We start from the raw sequence: 22,411 nt of genomic DNA, 5'->3' as shown, positions 1-22,411 counted from the left end.
TGTATTTATTTTAACAAAATGAAACCAAACCAATTTCTGGACATGTCATAAAATTTGTTCGATTGATTCATTTATCTCCTTATGAGTAAGAACCTTGCATTTTTGTATAAATGTCAAAGAGCAATTTTCCATCCTTCCAAAACAAAAGTAATTCCTAAAAATTCCCTATAGACACTTGAGGGTAGAGTTAAGAAAAACTATTATAGGTCTTCCTTAAGCAGGAAGGGCATACATAAAAAATTACCACTACTGTAAGATTTGAGGATGGACTGATTCTCTTTCTACCTCTACCATTTTTTAACGTTACTTTTTAAACACTTACCCTTGATCATTTCTAATTGCTCCCATGACACCAAGCACTAGTGGCCATCCAGGCCCAAGACTGTCTCCCTGACTCTGCAGAATCTGCAGCACACATTCTAGTTGCTTGAGTCGAATATCTGGATGGTTAATATTGGACATCTCCTTTAATGGGTTCAATAAAAGCAACTGCAGCCTCTGGAAAGGAGGCAAGAAACTAATTAGGAAGAGAAGGCCAAAAAGACAGGAATGCTTTGCTATTGCTTTTTCAGTTTAAATTCACTCACTCAGACCAATACGGTAAATGGAAATTTTTCTACTAAAATAAACACTGAATATGATTTCTTTAACAGTAACCATTAAAGGTTTATTTTGTCATCTACCTCTATTTTCAAATATGAGAAAAAAATCAATCTTCAAGATGTTAGATTTTGGAGTAAATGGTTAAAGTAATTACCTTAGTTTAAAAGATATCAATTATAGACCCATAGAGAAATGAATCTCACTAAAGGAAATATATATCTAGCTATATTTAGATAGAAAAACAATTCCCAATTTCTAAAATTATTTTTAACATATATCACATGTATTTAAATTTAAAATTCTCACGTGTGATATAATAATAGAAGCTATAATATTCCTAAAAATAAATAAGCATAGTAGATATTAACAAAGATGACATAAAATCACAAATTTGTTGGAGAATAAAAGAAAAGCACTCTGGCCAGGCATGGTGGCTCACACCTATAATCCCAGTGCTTTGGGAGGCCCAAGGCAGGAGGATTGCTTAAGGCCAGGAGTTCAAGACCAGCCTGGGCAACATAGCAAGACCCTGTCTCTACAAATAAATTAAAAAATTAGCCAGGTATGGTAGCATGCCCCTGTAGTCCTAGCTACTCAGGAGGCTGACACAGGAGGATCACTTGAGCCCAGGAGTTTATGGATGCAGTGAGCTATGATCATGCCACTGCACTCCAGCCTGGGTGACAAAGCAAGACCTGTCTCTTAAAAAAAAAAAAATAAATAAAAATAAATAAATAAATAAAAAGCACTCTGTTCTATCCCTTTCAGCATCTGAAAGCACTTGCTTCATTTTAAACTTTCTCTCCCAGGATTCATTTACTTGGTTCACTGACTGAACAAACATTTATTAGGCTCTCATTATATGCCAGGTATTAAGCTGGACACTGAGTATATTAAAATAAATGGAAAATGATTTTTCTTAAAAAACTCAACCTAGAGTAGGAAAAAACATGAAATCACTAAAACGTAAGCTCTATAAGATCTTTTCTTGTCTTGTCTTGTTCATCATTCTATTCCAGGAGCTGTACTCAATAATTATATGTTAACTAATCCTGCAGAATACAATTACAATACAGTAAGATGATGAGGCTAATGAGAATAGTTATTAAATGCCTCATTTCTACTCAGTCTTAAAACAATAAAATTTTGGTAGACTTTTTAAAAAACTGTGTAAGATACATATGAATGACAAAGTTAGGACAAAGAATTCATGACAAAAGTAAACTCTGGAAGTATAAAATAACTTAAAATTATTTAAAAACAAAAATCTATTTCCTTGTGCTTGCTTCTTTAACCACTTGTTTTCTCCCCACATAAGGGTAGTGAGAGGAAAAAAAAAATCAGACACAGGTAAGGACCAATGCAAAAGAGGCCTCAAAACAATGCCTTAGCACTGTACGAAGAAAGAAACTTGCAGACTGCGAGACCAATTTTAGGTAATTTAACTTTGTTCAGTGCCATTTATAAGGTGTTTAAAATTTTTTATGAAGATAATCTGATATCTTCTGTAAGAGATCCAGGATCTACATATAAAATAGAATGTTAATTTAAAAAACCCACTACTAGAATATCATCTACTTGATAAAATTAAGAAAAAAATTACATATGGGGGAGGATAATTTTATATTAAGCATTCTTCTAAAATAATGAGATAAGGGCTTTTTTTTTTTTTTACCTGGTTTTGTGAAAGTGGAGGATCATGGTTAAATGTTAATCCTGCTTTAATAAGTGAAGTTAAAGCTTCTGCTCCCCATTCTCTCATTCGAGAGTTTGGATGCTGGCATACCTGAAGGTACATACATTTAACAAAAATTAAATATTTAATTTGTATAGTTAAGCTATGATTCACACATCAATTTGAGAAAACAAACAGTAAAACATTATGTTTTCTGTTCTTTTCACATTTTAAAAATTATATCAAATGTTCAATAAGGGTTGGAAGAAAAATTATATCTAAAACGTATGTAAGCTTACCTTCTGAATAAGGGCAAGAGGAAGCAATAGAAAGACAGAAGAAAACAGATGAAACCAAAACAAGTTACAGAAAAGAAAGGATTTCATAAAACTATGTCATCAGAGTAAAAAAGCAAGCTGGTGAAGTTCTTCATTAAATTTACCCTCAAAATCAAATAATGTACTAAAATTAAAAAAAAACTATTTGTTGCCATTTGATGACACTGTCCAATAATGAAATCTGTGTATATCCTTTAATCATTCATAAAAATAATCCCAATAAAATGGAAAAAAGCTCACATACATCAGTTTTTCTTACTAAGAATAATGTCTTTCTCAAGTTTCTAAAATAACATAAAACAACCATAGTAACCTAAACTGTACACAAACATATGTACTGACAGAAGCAATTAGTTATTAAGCAGCAGCTAATTATTAAGAATCACCCCAACTTGAATACAGGAGAATGTAAATCCCAATAAAATTCCACAGCACTGTCTATAATTAGTGATACCAATCATGTTTTCCCCTTTGTAGAAAGCTATTTCATAATCATAGTAAAGGCCATAAATGAGTAGTATTTACTACTAACTTGCAGCCCGAAGAACTACCTGAAATGGAGGTGGACCAAGAGATTATATAGTAAAAGAAAGGGGTCCCAAGCTAATAGCTCATTTCACTGAATTTCCCACTTTAAAATTTCACCCATTTTCAGCCAATAAAAGTAATCTACACCTTCACCAAACCAATTACTACACAACTTTAATCCTTAATAAAATATACAGACGTAAGCAGAGGGTCAGGAAAGGGAAAAACAGTTAATGTTTATCCAGAATCATTAGTTAAATGTGTATGTCTTTATTAAAAAATCAAATATAATTTTAAGAAAGAGAGTTTACCTCAAGTAGATGGCCAGTTAGAGGTCTCCATAAAATTTCTATTCGGTGCATATTAACTAGACCAGTTTCTAACAATTTGGCAACGGCAAAAAGAGATGGTTCCTAGGGAGAAAACATATTGCATTTTGATATTATAAAGAGAATACTGAGTACTTTCACTGAAAATAAAACGATTATTCTAAAAAGCAGGAATGAAAATAAAATACCATTAGTGTAAAGTGAGCAATAAATACGACAAAACCTCAGTTATCATGAAACAAGTCTTCCTGTCACCCTTAAATATCCAGAATAGCTCCTAATTGGAAAACTTGGTTAGGAAGAGAATGCTTTAACAGGGAAAGGGTGCAAATCCAAAAATTATACTAGACACACAGAATGGTTAGTCTTCCAACCAGAAGAAAAGAAGTATTCTTATCAGCAAAGTTATGAAATGTCCAGGCTTTATGTGAGAATATCAGCTAGGTATTAAAAAAACAGAAAGGATCAATTCTACACAAAGTCATGAAAATTAAACAACCTGCTGCTGAATGATTATTGGGTCAATAATGAAATTAAGATGGAAATCAAAAGATTCCTCGAACTGAATGACAAAAGAGACACAAGCTATCAAAATCTATGGGATTCAGCAAAAGCAGTCCTAAGGGGAAAATTCATAGCCTCAACTGCCTATATCAAAAAGACAGAAAGAGCACAAATTAACAATCTAACGACACATCTCAAGGAACTAGAAAAGGAAGAGCAAATCAAACCAAAGCCAGCAGAAAAAAAGAAACAACAAAACTCAGAGCAGAACTAAATGAAATAGAAAACGAAAAAACGATACAAAGGATTAATGAAACAAAATATTGGTTCTTTGAAAACATAAACAAAATTGACAGACCTCTTGCTTGATTAATCAGGAATAGACGAGAAAGAACCCAAATAAGCTCACTCAGAAATGAAAAAGGAGATATTACACCTGATAACCACAGAAATGCAAAACATCATGTATGAATACTATGAAAATCTCTTATGTACATAAACTCAAAAACACAGAGAAATGGACAAATTCCTGCAAACAAACAAACTCCCAAGACTCAATCAGGAAGAAATAAAAATCCTGAACAGAGCAATAACAAGCAGCAAGACTGAAGCAGCAATAAAAAATCTTCCAACAACAAAAAAAGCCCTGGACCAGATGGATTCACAGCTGAATTTTAACAGATCTACAAACAAGAGCTAGTATCCACACTGTAGAAATTATTCCATTACATCGAGAAAGAGGGAATCCTACTCAGCGTTCATACCAAAGCCAGGAAAGGACACAACAAGAAAAAGAAAACTACAGACCAATATTCCTTATGAATATAGATGCAAAAATCCTCAATAAAATACTAGCAAACCAAATTCAACAGCACATCAAAAAATAATCCACCATGACCAAGTGGGCTTCATCCCAGGGATGCAAGGATGGTTTAACATACATAAATCAATAAATGTGATTCACCACATACAGAAGCAAAAACAAAGACTATATGATCATCTCAATAGATGCAGAAAAAGCATTTGACAAAATTCAAAATTCAGTACCTTTCAACAAGCCAGGCATAGAAGGAATATATCTCAAAATTATTAAAGCCATACATGACAAACCCACAGCCAACACCATACTGAATAGTGAAACATTGAAAGCATTCCCCCTATAAAATGGAAGAAGACAAGGGTGCCCACTGCCACCACTTCTATTCAATATAGTGCTGGAAGTCCTGGCCAGAGCAATCAGGCAAGAAAAGGAAATAAAGGGTATCCAAATCAGGAAAGAGGTAGTCAAATTATTGTTTTTTGCTGATGATTTGATCTTATATACAGAAAACCCCAAAGACTCCACTCCACCAAGAGACTCCTGGAATTGATAAATGAAGTCAGTAAAGTCTCAGGTTACACAATTAATGTACACAAATCAGAAGCATTTCTATACACCAATAACAGTAAAGCTGAGAGTCAATTCAAGGACTCAATATGATTCACAATAGCTACAAAGAAAATAAAATACCCAGGAATGCACTTAACAAAGGAGGTGAAACATCTCTACAAGGAGAACTATGAAACACTGAGAAAAGAAATCTCAGAGGACATAAACAAATGGAAAAACATATCATGTTCATGGATTGGTAGAATCAACATTGTTAAAATGTCCATACTACCCAAAGTGATTTACAGATTCTATGCAATCCATATCAAAATACTAATGTAATAGTTCACAGATCTAGAAAAAATAATTCTACACTTTGTTTCGAAACAGAAAAGAGCCTGAAGAACCAAAGCAATCTTAAGCAAAAAGAACAAATTGGGAGGCATCACATCACCAGACTTCAAACTATACTACAAGTCTCTAATAACCAGAACAGCATGGTATTGGGGCATAAAGATCGAGACATAGACCAATGGAACGGAACAGAAAACCCAGATACAATACCATCCACACACAGCCAACCAATCTTTGACAAAGCAGACAACAATATACACTGAAGAAAAGAAGTCCTCTTCAGTAAATGGTGTTGGGAAAATTGGATAGCCCCCTCGCACAAGGATCCATATCTACCACCACTCACAACAATTAATTCAAGATATATAAAGGATTTAAATATAAGGCATGAAACCATAAGAATTCTAGAAGAAAATGTAGGAAAAACTCTCCAGATATTGGCTTAGGCAGAGAATTTCTGAAAAAGACCCCAATGGCCAACAACAAAAATAGGACTTGATTAAATTAAAAAGCTTCTGCACAGCAAAGGAAATAATCAACAGAACAAACAGACAACCTAAAGAATGAGAGAAAATATTCACAAGCCATACATCCAATAAAGGGCTAATAACCAGAATCTACAAAGAACTCAAGCAAATCAGCAAGAAAAAAACAAACAACCCCATTAAAACGTGGGCAAAAGACATGTACAGAAGCTTTTCAAAAGATGATAGACAAATGGCCAATAAACATATGAAAAAATGCTCAATGTCACTAATCATCAGAGAATTGCAAATCAAAACCACAATGAGATATCACCTTATCCCAGTTAGAATCGCTTTTACTAAGAAGCCCAAAATCAATAGATTCTGGTGTGGATGCAGAAAGAAAGGAACACTTATACACTGTTGGTGGGACTGCAAATTAGTACAACCTTTGTGGAAAAGTGTGGAGATTCCTCAAAGAACCAAATGTAGACCTACCATTTGATCCAGCAATGCCCACTACTGGGTATCCACCCGAAGGAAAAAAAGTCATTTTATCAAGAGGACAACAGCACTTGAATATTTACTGCAGCATAATTCATAATTGCAAAGATATGGAATCAACCCAAGTGCCCATCAATTCATGAGTGGATTAACAAAATGTGATGTATCATGGAATACTACTCAGCCTTGAAGAAGGATGAGTTAATGCCTTTTGCCACAGTTTGAATGGAACTGGAGTCCATTATCCCAAGTGAAAAGAATGAAAATACAAACAACACACGTGTACTTGCTCTTAAATTGGAACTAACTGATGAGCACACACGTGCACAGAGGGAAGTAAAACTCAGTGGAAATCAAGCAGGGGAAAGAGGGGAGAAGGGGATGGTGAAAACCCACCTATCAGGTACAATGAACACTACCTGGGTGATAGACACACTTATAACCCTGACTCAATCATTACAAAAGCAATCCATGTAACCAAAAACATTTGTACCCTGTAATATTTTGAAATTAAAAAACAAAACAAAACAAAACAAAATGGAAAGGAGACAACAGAGACCTGAAAAGAAATGTGAAGTCAAGATCATGGCAGAGATTAGGGCTATCAGTTTCAGACACTAACAGAAAAGTTGAAGAGAGAGAAGACAAAATAGTTCTCTACAGTTGCTGGCATATCGATCACCAGAAAGGGAATCAGTATACATTATATACGGCTAAATTAGAGTACTTGGTCCATATATCATAAGAATGGTTTCAGAAAAGATCAAAGGGCAACGATCTCTAATCTAGTATCAATGAAGGTAGTAAAACATATTTAAATGGAAATTCAGCTGACGAAAGCCGTAAGTATTTTTTGATAGGTGACTATGATATTTCAAACAGAATTGCATTAAAAAACAATGTTGCCTGTAGTCCTAGTACTTTGGGAGGCCAAAGTGGGAGGATTGCTTGAGGCCAAGAGTTTGAGCCCAGCTTGAACAACTGTGAGACCCCGCCTTTACAAAAAATGAAAAATAAAAAAATTAGCCGGTGACATGCATGCCTGTAGTCCCAGATACTTGGGAGGCTGAGGCAGGAGGACTGCTTGAGCCCAGGAGTTTGAGCCATTGCACTCTAGCCTGGGCCACATAAGAAAAAAAAAAAGAAAAGAAAATTGTGAGAATAATTTGATAATTTTTAAAGGAAAAGATTTTTTATGATTCTATATTCTTAGCATTTTTACAGTGCTGATAAAAATCTAATATTGAAATGTTTGTTAGTATCTTTCTTTCCTAGAAGCCAGTGAACCAAGTACATTGGGGTTTTAAGACAAATATGGCCAGGTTGACCGTTCCTGCATGCACTAATGTTGCAGACACACTACAAATTTTGGAGGTAAAAAAAAAAATCCATGTTTCTAGAAACAATATGGCACAGTGGTTAACACTGATGTCTGTAAGTTTAACTGGGATCTCATCTGTACCCTACCACTTAATAGCTAGGTAACCCTGGGTAAGTTACTACCTCTACTGAATGCTTTTATTTTTTAAATTTATGAAATGGAGATAATGATAATATAGAAACTACCTCATGGTAGAAAGTACCCAGCACATAAGTCCCCTAAAAATGTTGCCTACTACTACTTTTTCCTCTGCTTCTTCCTTCTTATTTTATCAGGGTAAAGACAGAAATCATGTAGCATTTAAAAGAACATAGAGATGGTCCAGGTCTCACACCTGAAGACTGTTATTCAGGAAGCCTAGAATGTGGCCCTGGTAGTTACATTAAAAAACAAAACAAAACAAAACAAACTCCATAGCTGACTTTGATGTACACCAAAAGTTAGCAAAGTGTTTAAGAACAGAACTTTGGAATGAGATATATGTGGGTTCAAACACAAGCTCTACCAATTACTAAGTAGGTGACCTCAGGCAGGTTACTTAAGCCATTTTCGTATTTCCTTCTGTTACCATTAAACCTTAGAGAGTTATTTTAAATTATAAAATAATTTAAGTTAGTGCTTGGCATATACTCAATAAATAACTGCTTTAATATTTTTGTTGTTATACTGCGCTTGGTTAATATGCCTGCACAAGTATCATCAGCATCACCCTCTTCTAAGAAAGAGTTGGCAAGCTTTACCGTAGTTACTTCCTCAATACATTAGCACAAATTTTTGAAATAAGGATCAAAAATAAAGTACTGGTGACTTTAAAGACAAACCCAAAGAACATTACTATATACATCTTTAATCCCTAGAATACTTAACTCACTTAGAATAGCTGACATTGATAAATTTGTTTTTTCAATACTGTAGAAAAATTTCTGCTTATTTTAATATTTGCATATTTATAATAATTTTTATAAGGGCACAACTGAATAATAAAACTTTTATAGCTTCCATCTAAAATATCTTTATAAAGCTTATATCAAATACTTTTTATAAAGTTTATACTTGAATATTTTTATAAACTTATATTCCAATTCCATATTTACCACTTCACTTTACAAAATTAAATCCTAAAATGGAGATATGTGAATTCATTCTCAAAGAAATTATCTCCATTTCATTCAGTATCTCCATTTTCTCAACATTTGTTCCCTGCAAGATTTCCTTCAATATTACACTTCCTCCTACCACTCTCATGAAATTATATTCTTCAAGATTAACAATAAACTATTAATCACCAACTCTATTTTTTCTCATTATTTCTCATAACATATTTCTCTTTTGATTTCCATGAACCTGCCCTTTCCTACCTCACAAATTCCTACCATTCCTTCAATATCCAGCTTCAATCATACATTTCATCTTGATTAATCTTAATTCATCTTAGAAATATGTACTAAAAACATCTTATGTAATAAGGAACCAAAAATTCAGGGAATAAGTCTCGTATCACTTAATACCTATACTATTTATTTAGACTCTCATGCTATCTTACCTGTCAATTAACCATGAGCCAAGTAGTTTATGTGCTCTTTGAAAGTAGAAACCTCATATTTCCTTTATATCTCCTAGCACAATGTCATGTACATAGTAAGCATACGCTGCTTGCTGAATGAGTATAATATATAAATTCTCAAGACATTACCATATAAGCTTGCTTAGATTTCATTGAGACACACTATTAAGGCCAAACATGGTGGCTCACGCCTGTAATCCTAGCACTCTGGGTGGTCGAGGTGGGAGGATCGCTCGAGGTCAGGAGTTCGAGACCAGCCTGAGCAAGAGCGAGACCCTGTCTCTACTAAAAATAGAAAGAAATTAGCTGGACAACTAAAAATATGTAGAAAAAATTAGCAAGGCATGGTGGCATGTGCCTGTAGTCCCAGCTACTTGGGAGGCTGAGGCAGGATCACCTGAGCTCAGGAGTTTGAGGTTGCTGTGAGCTAGGCTGACGCCACAGTACTCTAGCCCAGGCAACAGAGTGAGATTCTGTCTCCAAAAAAAAAAAAAAAAAAATGACACACTATTAAAAATATGGTCTTGGGTTAAGAATTATCTCAAAGATGTAAGATTATTTAAGATATCAAGAAATTGATTGCTTCAGTGTATTTTATATCATCCTTGCCTTGATTTACAGCAAACTATAATACATATTTTCAAACACCTGCATGTTTATTTAATTAGCTATGTACTATAATATATAAAACTATGCTCTAATAAGACCTTTCTCACCAATCTTTAAATGAGTTACATAAGCCAAGATGACAAGCCACGGTACACAGAATTATAATTAAGGACTAGGCAGAAACACAATTTTGGACCCTACCATAAGATGTTAAACAATTTACAACTTTTTAATCATATTCTGGGTTACTGTCCATATTTGTAAATGGTCAAACAATATTTATTCATTTTAAAATGTAGAAGCATTTTTAAGTAATTATTTCTAAGATATAAATAAACCCAAATTTCCCTGTGCTTGCCAAATATAATAGAAAATGATATTTTTGGTAGCATAGAATTTTTTAAATAAATTTTTTATTTTCCCTTTTGTTCTTAGAGATAAGGTCTTGCTATGTTGCCCAGTCTGTTCAAACTCCTGGACCCAAGTGATACTCCCACTTCAACCTCCCAAGTAGCTGGGACTACAGGTGCATACCATCATGACTAGCCAAGAAATGTTCTTGAATGTCAGTATTCAAAAGTACTATTCTACTCATTTAACCAATTAACAAAGAAAAATTTTAATTTTTAAGGTAAGGAGAATCATTACCTTCAGAAAGAAATGATTGGCTCCTTATTTTCCATCCCAATGAAGGCAAGAGAAACTGAGACATATATTCCTTAATTTAAATCTTGTATTACCCCAATCATAAATTGTAAGTACAAGTATTATTGTGACATTTTACAGAACCTATTTATAAAAACTGTATTATATTATTTTATAAAAATATTTTTTAAATGTACAGTATATAAGAGAAATGGGCACAATTTAAAATCATATTGCATATTTAGACACATCACAAGCTAAATTACTAAATTATTTTATTTAGTAAGTCCTCTTTATTCCCCCTTCAACAAACTACAATTATAAATGGTAAAGACCCAACAGAGTATGGTTAGCACACAAGCTGAGTATTGGTACTACTAGTAAAAAAACTAAGATCACAACGGATGTACATCTTATGTAACTAATGTATCAATTTAAACAGAAAGGTAGAATATCACACCTTATTATTTCCATAGGCCATATCCATTGCTTCTAGAGATAAGGAGCAAAGTGCATTTATTAAATGATGTAATGATACATCATCAAGGTACCTAAAATGAAAATGAAGAAATATGACATTGTGATCTCAAATATACAGCTAATAATGTTTTTATCAACTTAAAAAACTGACTCTTACTGTGAGCTTTCAAACAATCTTGAAAGTATATTGGAAATCACTGGTAAATCTGTCATCACTGCTGTTGTTAGAACCTAAGAGAAGAATAAAATTAAATGTAACATATGACATTTTAGGAAGCACTAATTGGGTAAGGAGGACTAGAACTTACTGTACTGGGTCCTTCTACAGCTCGCCCAGGTTTCAAGGCACCACCACTACTAGGTTTTAATCCCAGAATCCATACAAGATGCTATAAAATTAAAAAAAAATCAAAACAAAAAACTTTATAAAACTATAAAAATTCTAATAACTAAAATTAAAATCAGTAGCAATTTCTAGTAACTAAAATTTAAATCAGTAGGTTTCTAATAACTAAAATTAAAATAGTAATTAACATTCATATAAAATTTTACCAAACACAGGCGATAGAACTTAGGCCATTATGAGAAGCACCCTATCACTTCCTACGAGTCATGTCTTTTTTTCCTTTCCAACTTTCCTTTTTTCATACTTACTATCTATTCCTTAGGCCTGCCCAAAGCACTAATAGGCACTGCTTAGGTTAACTGATAGTAATTACATATAAAAGCAACACTGACTTCTGACCCAGACACTATAACATACCTGAAGAGTTGCCAAGACAAGTTGCCATGATGTTCCAAGAACAGCCCCATGGCAGTGCGCCAAGTTAAGTAAAGTCCTCATACACTGGATATTTTTGGAAGTTAGCTAGAGTTGAAAAAAAGGATATATTTTCAAGAACTATTATACATTCTTGAAAATTAAAAGCTTGTAAACCAGCATTAATGTATTAAAGGATTTTTTAAAAATAAAAAACAAAAATTTAAGAAAATAGGTTTGGATGGTTTTGTAAGGAACAAAGTTATTTGATTAAAAGTTGTGTTATCATGTAGGTTACAATATGTCAAATGCATAAACTAGTTTCTTTTAAATACACCCAGGTAATAGAAAGTAAATAAGTGTATTTTGGCAAACACAGAGAAAGGGTACAACAGATTCCTTGATAGTTAACTGTTAACCATGAAAAAAACAAGTACGTTACCATTACTGTCCCTTGAGGCTGGACTGCCAGAGGTTGACCCACTGCCACAACTTGCTGGTGAGACTCACTTGATGGACTTATCATCATAACACTTTGGCCCTGAATGGAATATGCTAGAAGACAAAAGAAAGCCTAAATAATACTGTTTACATTGTATTCAAAGTAATGTGATATTTATTTTAAAATAACTTGCTTAAACCAAGTTCAGCCATAACACTTACTTAAATATCAGTAATACCTATTACCCATATGCAGTTTTAAAACTCATGAGTTGTAAAAATCAAGACAAGTAAATATTAAATAATTTTCTATATGACTTATAAAATTTTTAAACTTTAGATTTCTTCATAAGCAAAATAGAATTAAGACACATTAAGTACCTTTAACATGTATTCCCAATACACTTTTCTAGTTAGAGATAACACATTTTCAGTTTAAAAACTGAATATCACATTGAAATTTATTAATATATTACATGTAGCAAAATTGAGTGCTTTTGAATGTCAGCTTACCCTAAGAGGTTGCACACATTACTGTTCTATTAGTTCCATTAAAAAAATAACAATCACCATTTATTTCAATGGTGACAGATTTATTTTATTTTATCCTCACAATTATTGTTTAAATTGGTATTACAGGCGGTTGATTATCTCTTATCTGAAATGCTAAAGACCAGAAGTGTTTCAGATTTCAAATTTTTCAGGATTTTGGAATATTTGCATTAACATTTATGCATGTATTTGCATAATACATTTGTAAATACTTATATTTGCATTATACATTGTTCAATGAACACTTCCCTGAGCATCCATCTCAAAAAATTTTTGGATTTTGGAGCATTTTGGATTTCAGATTTTTAGATTAGAGATACTCAATCTATTAATATAGTATTCCCCTACTCCTCTTGTTTTAAAGAGATGGAAGAAATTAAAGCTCAGGGACATTAACTTCCCTAATGTCACAGAGTTAATGAGTGCAACAGCAGAGGCTTAAACTCAGAATGTCTATAATCTTTTCTCTATATCATGTCACCCCACCAGATGAAGAGAACTTTGAGTAAGCTTAAGTCTTACATTTGTTGGAAAGTGTAGCTGCAGTAGTGGTATTCAATACAGTAAGAGCATAGTGGGGAGGTAGGGAACCTTTGCATATTGCAGTTATAAAGGCATCTCTTGAAGTTACAAGGCCCAGTCTTCCGCAAAGAGCAGCCATAGTCAGTTCAGCTTTTAAAATATTCTCAGTGGCAGCTTCATCTGTGCTGAAAAGAAAGTATTTTATTTAATCTGATTAACTTATTTTTAATTATATTGTAAAACAAAAGTATTCAGTGAAGCTTTAAGAAAATCTACATAAAATTATTGTCGAAATATTATCAGTATACTTAAGAAGTAATTTTAACTAATTAACATATCTAAAAATTTGAACTGTGTAAAAGCAATGTACAATACATATTTATTATTGAAGAAAATGATCAAGAACACAAAGATTTAACTTAATATATAAAACATTTTAAAATCAGTAAATCCTTCAGTCCTAAAGAAAAACATCAAAGAAATTGAATATATCATCATCATTGCAAAAGTAATAGTAAGTCTTGAAATGAAAAAGGCATTCTATAATTTTAAGACTGTATTTTCCATTAAAATACTGGGACAACAATTCTGGCAAGGGGGCAGGACAAGGACAGGATGAGGGAGACAGATGGCAGAAAAAGAATAACGTTTCACACATATAAAAACTAATGTGAGGAAACAATTTTGGGGACAAATTTAAGTAAACCATTTTAATGTGTGTGTGTGTGTTTTTTTTTTAACAGACACAATATAAAACTTACAAAGACTTAATACCTGGCATCAAGAAGGAGTGAGAGTGCAGCAAGAAGACCACACCAGCAGGCATTCACCATTTCTTCCCAAACAGCTCTACTAACTTAATAGAAAAAAACATAATACTTAAAGATAAGTACAGCTGTCAAGTATTTAGCAATATGTCAAATTCTAAAATCTCCTCAGCCACTTGACAATATGTCAAATATTCCATCAACAACTCATTTATTACATACTAAGCTCAATATTTAGAATATATCTGAAAAAATGAAAACTTAGAAGCCATACTGTAGATTCAGACTTTAAGTTTTAAAACTATGCTGTTTTAAAATATCTATGGTAATATCTTTCTGTACACAAATTAACTGATATCTTTTTTTGAAAAATATATAATATCAGTTCCTATTTCCTTCCCCTACATCAGGCCAAACTTTCAGCCTGTGTGACCAGGTGGGAGTGAGGGTGGGGTGGGGCGCAGTGTAACAAAGCTAGCTCAGCCAGGAGATTAGTTACACACATTGGAAATAAAGCAAGTAAGTGAATACATTTAGCAAAATGGGATCAGCTTCCTCAGTGTTGGAGAAGGGAATTACTAATATGGAAAGTTAAAATAAACCTTGTGGTATTGAGCTGGAATTGGAGAAATTGGTGTGATGTCACAGTGTTCAATATAAATACAGAAAGAGATATTTTAAAAATGTAGAGAGATATGTGCTTGTGTGTGTGCATGTGTGTATATATTTCCTATCCAAGTAGCAAGAAGCATACCTAGTACTCATGTGGTAGTTTTAATACTATTCTTTGCTAAAAGGACCCAGGGCACCTTGGAAAAATGAATTACACCTGGGCTGGACAAGAAACATCCAAGATCAGCTGTTCTATCAAACAGTAAGGAAGTATTTAAAAAATGTCAAAAGGACACAGGGGCCAGCTTGAAAGGGATCCCACTGGCCATGTCAGGGACAATCTGAGCATCAAACAAATAATGATAGTCAAGGATTGTAATCCTTTGAATAAAATAGGAACCCATAAATCCAAATGACTATAAATGAATAAATTTTTTTAACCTGGTAATGTAGATAAATTTTAAAAAATAAAAAAAATGGAGAAGGAAAATCATTCTTTTGTAGCACATGTCTGGAAGTATTTCTCCAAAAAAAGGTAATAAATAATTAGCTTTACACTGAAGAAACTAGGCTGATAGTATATTAACCAAATGATAAAAGTGAATGAGACAAATTGATATTGTATGCTTCCTAATGTACTGATACAATAAATACAACACAGCAACATTTCTGCACTAGTCTTGCCAAAAATGAATAAATTGAATTTAATTTTGAAGGAAGATAAGAGAAACTTACATTGACTAGCCTGTACTCTTCAAAAATGTCAAGGTCATATAAAACAAGGAAAAACTAAGGAACTATTCCAGATTGAAGGAAAGTATAGAGACATGGTGACTAAATTCAACACATGCTCCTGGATCATAAAGGACATCACTGAGGCAACTGGCAAAATTTGAATGAGATCTGGAATTAAGTGATAATATTGGATTGATATTAAATTTCTGATGGTGATTGTACTGTGGTACATAGGAACTGTCCTTATTTTGAGAAAATATACATTAAAGTTTTAAGGGGTATCATATCTACAACTTATTCTCAAATAAGTCAGAAAAAAGTATAGTCATATGCATATAAATAGAGAGAATGGTACAGTAGGTAAAAGTGGTAAAGCATTAACAATTGAGAAATCAGGGTAAAGGATATATGGGAACTCTTATTTTTGCAAATTCTTTATAAATTTCAAATTATTTCAAAATAAAAATTAAAAATACAGAATCCATAATATTATACCTATTTCCTTATCCATTTGGTCTGATGTTGACTGCAAATCTTGCTGTTCTGAAGACTGCGTTGGTGAAGAAGCTTCTTCAGTGGTAGTTTGACATTCTGTTTCAATCTCTCCTAACTCTCCTTCAATCATACTAGTGATTCCACGAACAAGGTCTAGCAAACAATGGAATGCCACAGACATGGCATAACCTTCTGGTATAGTTGGGGGCTCAACTTTGTCCAACATTTCTAGGCTGAAATTATGAAAAAATTAGAATACTAATGAGCAACCATAATAATGAAAATAAAACTATTTCCATAATTTGTAGGCTAAAAAATTAAGATGAACCGAATAGCAAAAAATAAAGGGACATTACCTAGTTTGTTTCATTTGGAGAAAGGATCCTTTCAAGGTATTCTATTAATAAAAACTAATTAGAAAAATTAAGGCCTGACCACTGCCATAACTAATTATTTTAATAATTTACTTCTTCTCCAAGTTGTGTCAATATTTTCATTAATTGTTGATATTAGAAAAACAAAGACTTACAGACAAAATATATTATAGTAAGACTTAGATTATAAAACTTCTCAAACTCTGACTCAGATGCTTTTAAAATAAGGTGCTATAAAATCAAAGCAATTCTAAAAAGAGGAAGTGCTTTCACACTGGGGAAAAGTTTACCATTTATCTGTAAGATACCCATCTCACCTATCCTCTCAGATACAATCTGCCAACAGGGTGAAAATAATACTTAGAGCATGAATGTTTCAAGTTTAAATTGCAGAGCAGTTTCTACAGTTAGACAGAAGGAACAAGATCTATTACAGTGTCTGATAGTTCAGTAGGGTGACTACAGCTAATAATCTATTGTATATTTCAAAATAGCTAGAAGACAAGAATTCAAATGTTCCCAGCATAAAGAAAAATATTTGAGGTGATGGATAACCCAACTGCCCCGATTTGATCGCTACACATTATATAAATGTATCAAAAATATCACATTTACCCTAAAAGCACGTATATCTATTAGGTAGCAATAAAAAAAAATTATTCTGAGTCAAAGAAGACTGACACAAAAGGACATTTATTATATGATTCCATTTATATGAAATATCCAGAATAGGCAAATCAATAAAGACAGAAAGTAAATTAGTAGTTGCTAGGGGCTGGGAGAAGGAGGATTAGGGAATGACTGCTACTAGGTACAGAGTATCTTCTTGGGGTGACGAAAATATTCTGGAATTAGGTAGTGGTAATGGTCACACAACTTTTGAATATACTGAAACTACGACTTGTATTACTGTAAAAGGGTGAATTTTATAGTATGTGAATTATCTCAAAATAAAATTGAAATTACTAAAGATTACAATAAAAAAGCTAATAAAAGTAATTTCCTATCTCAAAAGTCCTTAAATCATAATTAGACTGGATAAAGTAGGTAATGTATTAAAAAAATGCAAAACTCAAAATAAACAATAAGAATACATATATAGTGATCATTTTTGAGACATACTCTCAGCCTGGGACTCTACTTTTTTTTTTTTTTTTTTTTTTTACATATATCATCTAAGTCCTCACAAAAACTGTAAGAGACAATGAAACTAAGGACTCAGGTGATACAATTATTAATAAGCAGTTCTTAAGTCTGACTTTAAAGTCTACCCATTTAACCACTAATATGTGTCAAAACTGAGCATTTTAAAATGTATGTAATTATTAGAAATATATTTATATTATTGATCAAGAAATTTAAGCTCAAATAGAATGATAAAGTTTATGGGTTTAGGCCGGGCACGGTGGCTCACGCCTGTAATCCTAGCACTCTGGGAGGCCGAGGCGGGTGGATCGCTCAAGGTCAGGAGTTCGAGACCAGCCTGAGCGAGACCCCATCTCTACTAAAACTAGAAAGACATTATATGGACAACTAAAAATCTATATAGAAAAAATTAGCCGGGCATGGTGGCGCATGCCTGTAGTCCCAGCTACTCGGGAGGCTGAGGCAGTAGGATCGCTTAAGCCGAGGAGTCTGAGGTTGCTGTGAGCTAAGCTGACGCCACGGCACTCACTCTAGCCTGGGCAACAAAGTGAGACTCTGTCTCAACAAAAAAAAAAAAAAAAAGTTTATGGGTTTAATCTTTAACAGGCAAATTAGGGTTAGGGAGCCACATACTAAATAAATCAGTGCTTAAAACACCTGTTAAATTCCTGTTCTCAAACATGTGATCTAGTGGGAAAATAATGTATCTAAAACAGATAAAATAATCTGAAACATCAGAAACTTTAATTCCCAAATTCTATGGTACAAACTTTAAGCACTTCAATAGTTAAGAAAAAAAGGTAATTTATATTTTACACCACGAACCTAAAACAAAACACATACTTTCTTACCTCATTGTTTCACTAATATTTTATTAGAATTATTGCGTAAATTCCACTTTTAGACAAAATGTAACTCACTTATTTAAACATTTTAAACTTATGTCAAATTGTAAAAAGTGTCAGCCCAACTTTGAAGGGATCTATGGTGTAATAAATAAGAAAGAATATAATGCAACCAATATTTATGTCAAAACTACTTCTCTCTATAAAGCACTGAAGTTTTCAAGTTCTTATATACTTAAGAAGTCAAAAAAAAAAAGAATATAAGACTGTATGTATGCCTTCAAAGAAACAAAAATCATTTTATATTGAACCTCACAATGAATGACTGAAAGATGCCAATTCAACAGGTAAGCTCCAATGTGAACGTACTAATAACCCATGTACAAAAAGAACATCCAATATTTTCTGGATACTTATGATTTCAGAAGTAATTTTAGTGTATAGCAATAAAAAAAAACTATTCATACATTTCTTTAAAGATTTAGTCCTAACCTTATCTTAAAGATGAGAAAATTAAGATCAAGTGACATAAAGTGCTATACTCAAAATGATAGTATTTAGTAGCAACACCACTTAAAATCCAACTCTCTTAAGTGATGAGGATTTAACTTATCAATAAACAATTTATTTTTAGACTTATGTTAATTAAAAAAAGCAGTGCTACAACCTGGGCAAGTATTTGCCCTTTCATGGTTTATTTTTATTTTTATTTTCCTTCCTCAAGCACACATCTTCACTCTCTCCCTTTAATTAGGTGTTTGCTCAGTACTATCTCCTCAAAGAGACCCTTTCTGTCCCCATCTTCACCTTGGTCACTCTTTATGCCCTTTAACTTGCTTTTTTTTCAAAGAATTAACCACTACTCAAGGTTATATGTTTTTTTGTGTCTTTATTGACTACATCAGTCACTATTAATAAAATCTAAGCTCCTTGAAGGCAGGAATTTTGTTGTGTTGGGTTTTTTTCAGCTTGTAAAATGAGGTGGAAACGTGAACTAGATAATGTCTCCTTTAGTGCTAGAAACCTGATTCCTGTACCACTTGATTCGTTAGTATATTCAAGTCATTACCTTCTGTACCAAGGCAAAGCCTATATGAGACTAGGTAACTTCAGTATCTTATAAATGACTAAGAACAATAACAAATTTTAGTTAAAATATTTCAGTTCTCTATAACTCTATATTTTCACAATTTTAGGCAAAATAAGGCTGCATGATAAAATATCACCATGATGATACAATGTAGTCTGACATACCATAGAAATTTATGATCTAAACAAGTCAGAGATTCTGTTTCACATTTATTTTTTTGAGATAGGGTCTTGCTATGTATGTTGCCCAGGCTGAACTCAAGCTCCTGGGCTTAAGTGATCCTCTCGCCTCAGCCTCCCAAGTCTGTTTTATATTTTAAGCCTTGATTTCCTGTTATCAGAACAGCATTTTAATTATGCATACCAATTACTCAAAATACACCTGTAATTGTATCATAGTAACCATAGCAATGTTAAACCCATGTAGTATTGATTGCTTTATTTCTCTAAGCACTGCATTTTACTAGACTTAAGAAAAATCAGTAATATTTACTGAATATGTATTTGTTAAACTGGAATGGCTAATGACAATGAAAAAATAACAGATATGGAATCCATTAAACAATTAATTATAAACTAAAATTTTCATGTATTGAACCCTAACAATGACATTAGCTAAACACTTAAAATAACTTTTCTTACATATAGAGATAAAAGAAATGAAGTCTTAAAAAAAAAAAAAAAAAGATTAATTTACTGAAGGTAACTCAACATTAGAAGACCAAAATCTAAGGGGTCTGAAAACAAGCCACATACTTAAATCAAAAAGCTATATAGAAGAGCTGAATAAATTTTGTTTTATTATGTTGTTAATCTATAAATAATAGCATAAAAGAAAACAAAATTCAGTACTAGGTAAAATTTTCAAAATATGACAAAAGAAAATGAGTTCTAAAGTGCATTAGGAACACTGGGTCCAAAATTTAAAATATAATGCAGAGAGAAGCACTTTAGGATTAAACATCATCCCCAAAAATAGCATCCCTTATAGAACAACACCACTACTACTTACTAGGTTGCTTTAGCGCTGCCTTGAACTGTTATAGTCAGAATAGGTATCCAAGTTCCTCGATATTCAAATGCTGGTAGCAAAGTAACACCTCCACCAATCCCCACCATTCCTGAGTTAGCTGGTGCTGAGACTGAGCCACCTGAATTATTGTTTCCTATTAGGGAAGGGGGAGAAAAGCAAAGATACCAATTTATTACTTGATTACAAATCAATAATATTCAAATACCTTGCCAATCTTTAAAAAAATTTTCTGTACTATCAGAATGGGTAGTGCACAAATATATTTATCAATACTATTTTGTCTATTAGAGAGTCTCCCTATTTTTCCAAAATGCCATTTCCTTTTTTATATAAAAGCTACTAAAGTAAGTAAAAACACTGACAAATTTATTAGTATACCTCGTTAGATCACTTTTTATCAGAGGTGAGAATAAAGAATTAAAAAACCATCAACTGGATAATACAAAGTAGAAGAGAAAAAAGGTAGAGGGAAACAACAAGCCATATATTGATTACCAAACAAACTTAAACCACGTTAACCCCTTTTGTTAAAAGAGAGACTAACGTACCTCCTAAGGTAGTAATTGTTTATATTCTTTCAAGAGAGGCATCAAATGAAGATTCTTCTTAAATGAGTATTAGTATCTAAACTTTTGTTCTTATGTGATTAAAGGAACTGAAAGTATTAATAGAGAGGAGACCCTACTCTGGAAAGAAGTAAACACAGTTACTTCAGTGAGATCAAATTAGTCTTTAAGTGTAAATCTTTACTATCAATATATTTAGGTAATCCACATTTCTCTAGTCACAGGATTTCTATAAAATGTCCTCTCAGAATAGTGGATATTGTAAATTATGGCAGAATATAAAAAACAAAATATGAATATGCCTTTACCAGCTTGGTTGGTTGTAGCAGGATTTCCAGTAGGAGGGACAAGAAACAAGGACTGGATAAAAGATCCCAGTGCATTCACAATATCACGAAAAACCTTGGTAGAATGCTGTTTCATATCATAGGATTGACAAAATGACCTGTAAAATAATTTAAAATGTTTCTGGGAAAAACATTTGAATATATTAAAGATTTTTAACATATTTATAACTAGAGATACTGCTATAATTTCAATGCTATACTCAAAAATTCTTCATTACACCTGATTTTACTAATTTAGGAAAACGGTTCAGATTGAGGTCAAGGTTCTAAAAAAAATTACCTTGGCTATATTAACTCAGTAAATTAAGACTGATGTCAATCACTAATCACACATTTTGCCCACCTCCCAGTTCTTTTCCACACCTACATCCCTGCCCTTCCATATACAATACTCTATTTTCTTTGTTTAGAAATCACTAATATTTGAGAATACTTAAATGCTGCCTACTAATTTATTAACCTACTATTGGTTAATAAGCATTAACCTATCCATTTAACAAAATATCGCTGAGGTTTTACCTTAATAGCTGAGGCTGCACACAGAGTCTGTGTATTGATTCCACTGCAACAGCTCGTAGCCACTGTGGTTTATCTGCATCCAGAAATTTCACCAGAAGTGACAGAAATATCTCACATTCAGTTACCTAAAACGTATATACGATTTTCTATGATATTTCTTTTAATCAAAAAGAAGAATTATAAATCACATTCTTGTTCCTAACTTAGTGCTGTGGATAAAACAATAAAGTCTTTTAGATTGGAAATAAATTTTTTTTTTGA

General features: G+C 32.7%; 1 protein-coding gene across 3 annotated transcripts in view; it reads right to left on the bottom strand.

The window, feature by feature from the left end:
* The window catches only part of MON2 (MON2 homolog, regulator of endosome-to-Golgi trafficking), a 103,647-nt gene that overhangs the window by 41,545 nt on the left and 39,691 nt on the right, over positions 1-22,411 (bottom strand). For 2 of the 3 annotated variants that reach the window (XM_069489369.1, XM_069489370.1), the window contains exons 9-22: positions 22,151-22,275; positions 21,593-21,729; positions 20,698-20,851; positions 16,232-16,464; positions 14,397-14,478; positions 13,623-13,807; positions 12,550-12,662; positions 12,111-12,215; positions 11,656-11,736; positions 11,505-11,578; positions 11,328-11,418; positions 3,456-3,557; positions 2,279-2,389; positions 323-498 (exon numbers count right to left, since the gene is read on the bottom strand). In XM_069489369.1, the coding sequence (XP_069345470.1) occupies positions 323-498; positions 2,279-2,389; positions 3,456-3,557; positions 11,328-11,418; positions 11,505-11,578; positions 11,656-11,736; positions 12,111-12,215; positions 12,550-12,662; positions 13,623-13,807; positions 14,397-14,478; positions 16,232-16,464; positions 20,698-20,851; positions 21,593-21,729; positions 22,151-22,275 (1,769 nt within the window). The remainder of the gene's footprint in view (positions 1-322; positions 499-2,278; positions 2,390-3,455; positions 3,558-11,327; positions 11,419-11,504; positions 11,579-11,655; positions 11,737-12,110; positions 12,216-12,549; positions 12,663-13,622; positions 13,808-14,396; positions 14,479-16,231; positions 16,465-20,697; positions 20,852-21,592; positions 21,730-22,150; positions 22,276-22,411) is intronic. The other variant, XM_069489371.1, reaches the window with a different exon arrangement.

This window comes from Eulemur rufifrons, chromosome 16, assembly GCF_041146395.1.
Source record: "Eulemur rufifrons isolate Redbay chromosome 16, OSU_ERuf_1, whole genome shotgun sequence".
Classification (NCBI taxonomy): domain Eukaryota; kingdom Metazoa; phylum Chordata; class Mammalia; order Primates; family Lemuridae; genus Eulemur; species Eulemur rufifrons.
Note: the sequence above shows the minus strand (reverse complement) of the source record. Positions and strands in the feature narration are given on the sequence as shown.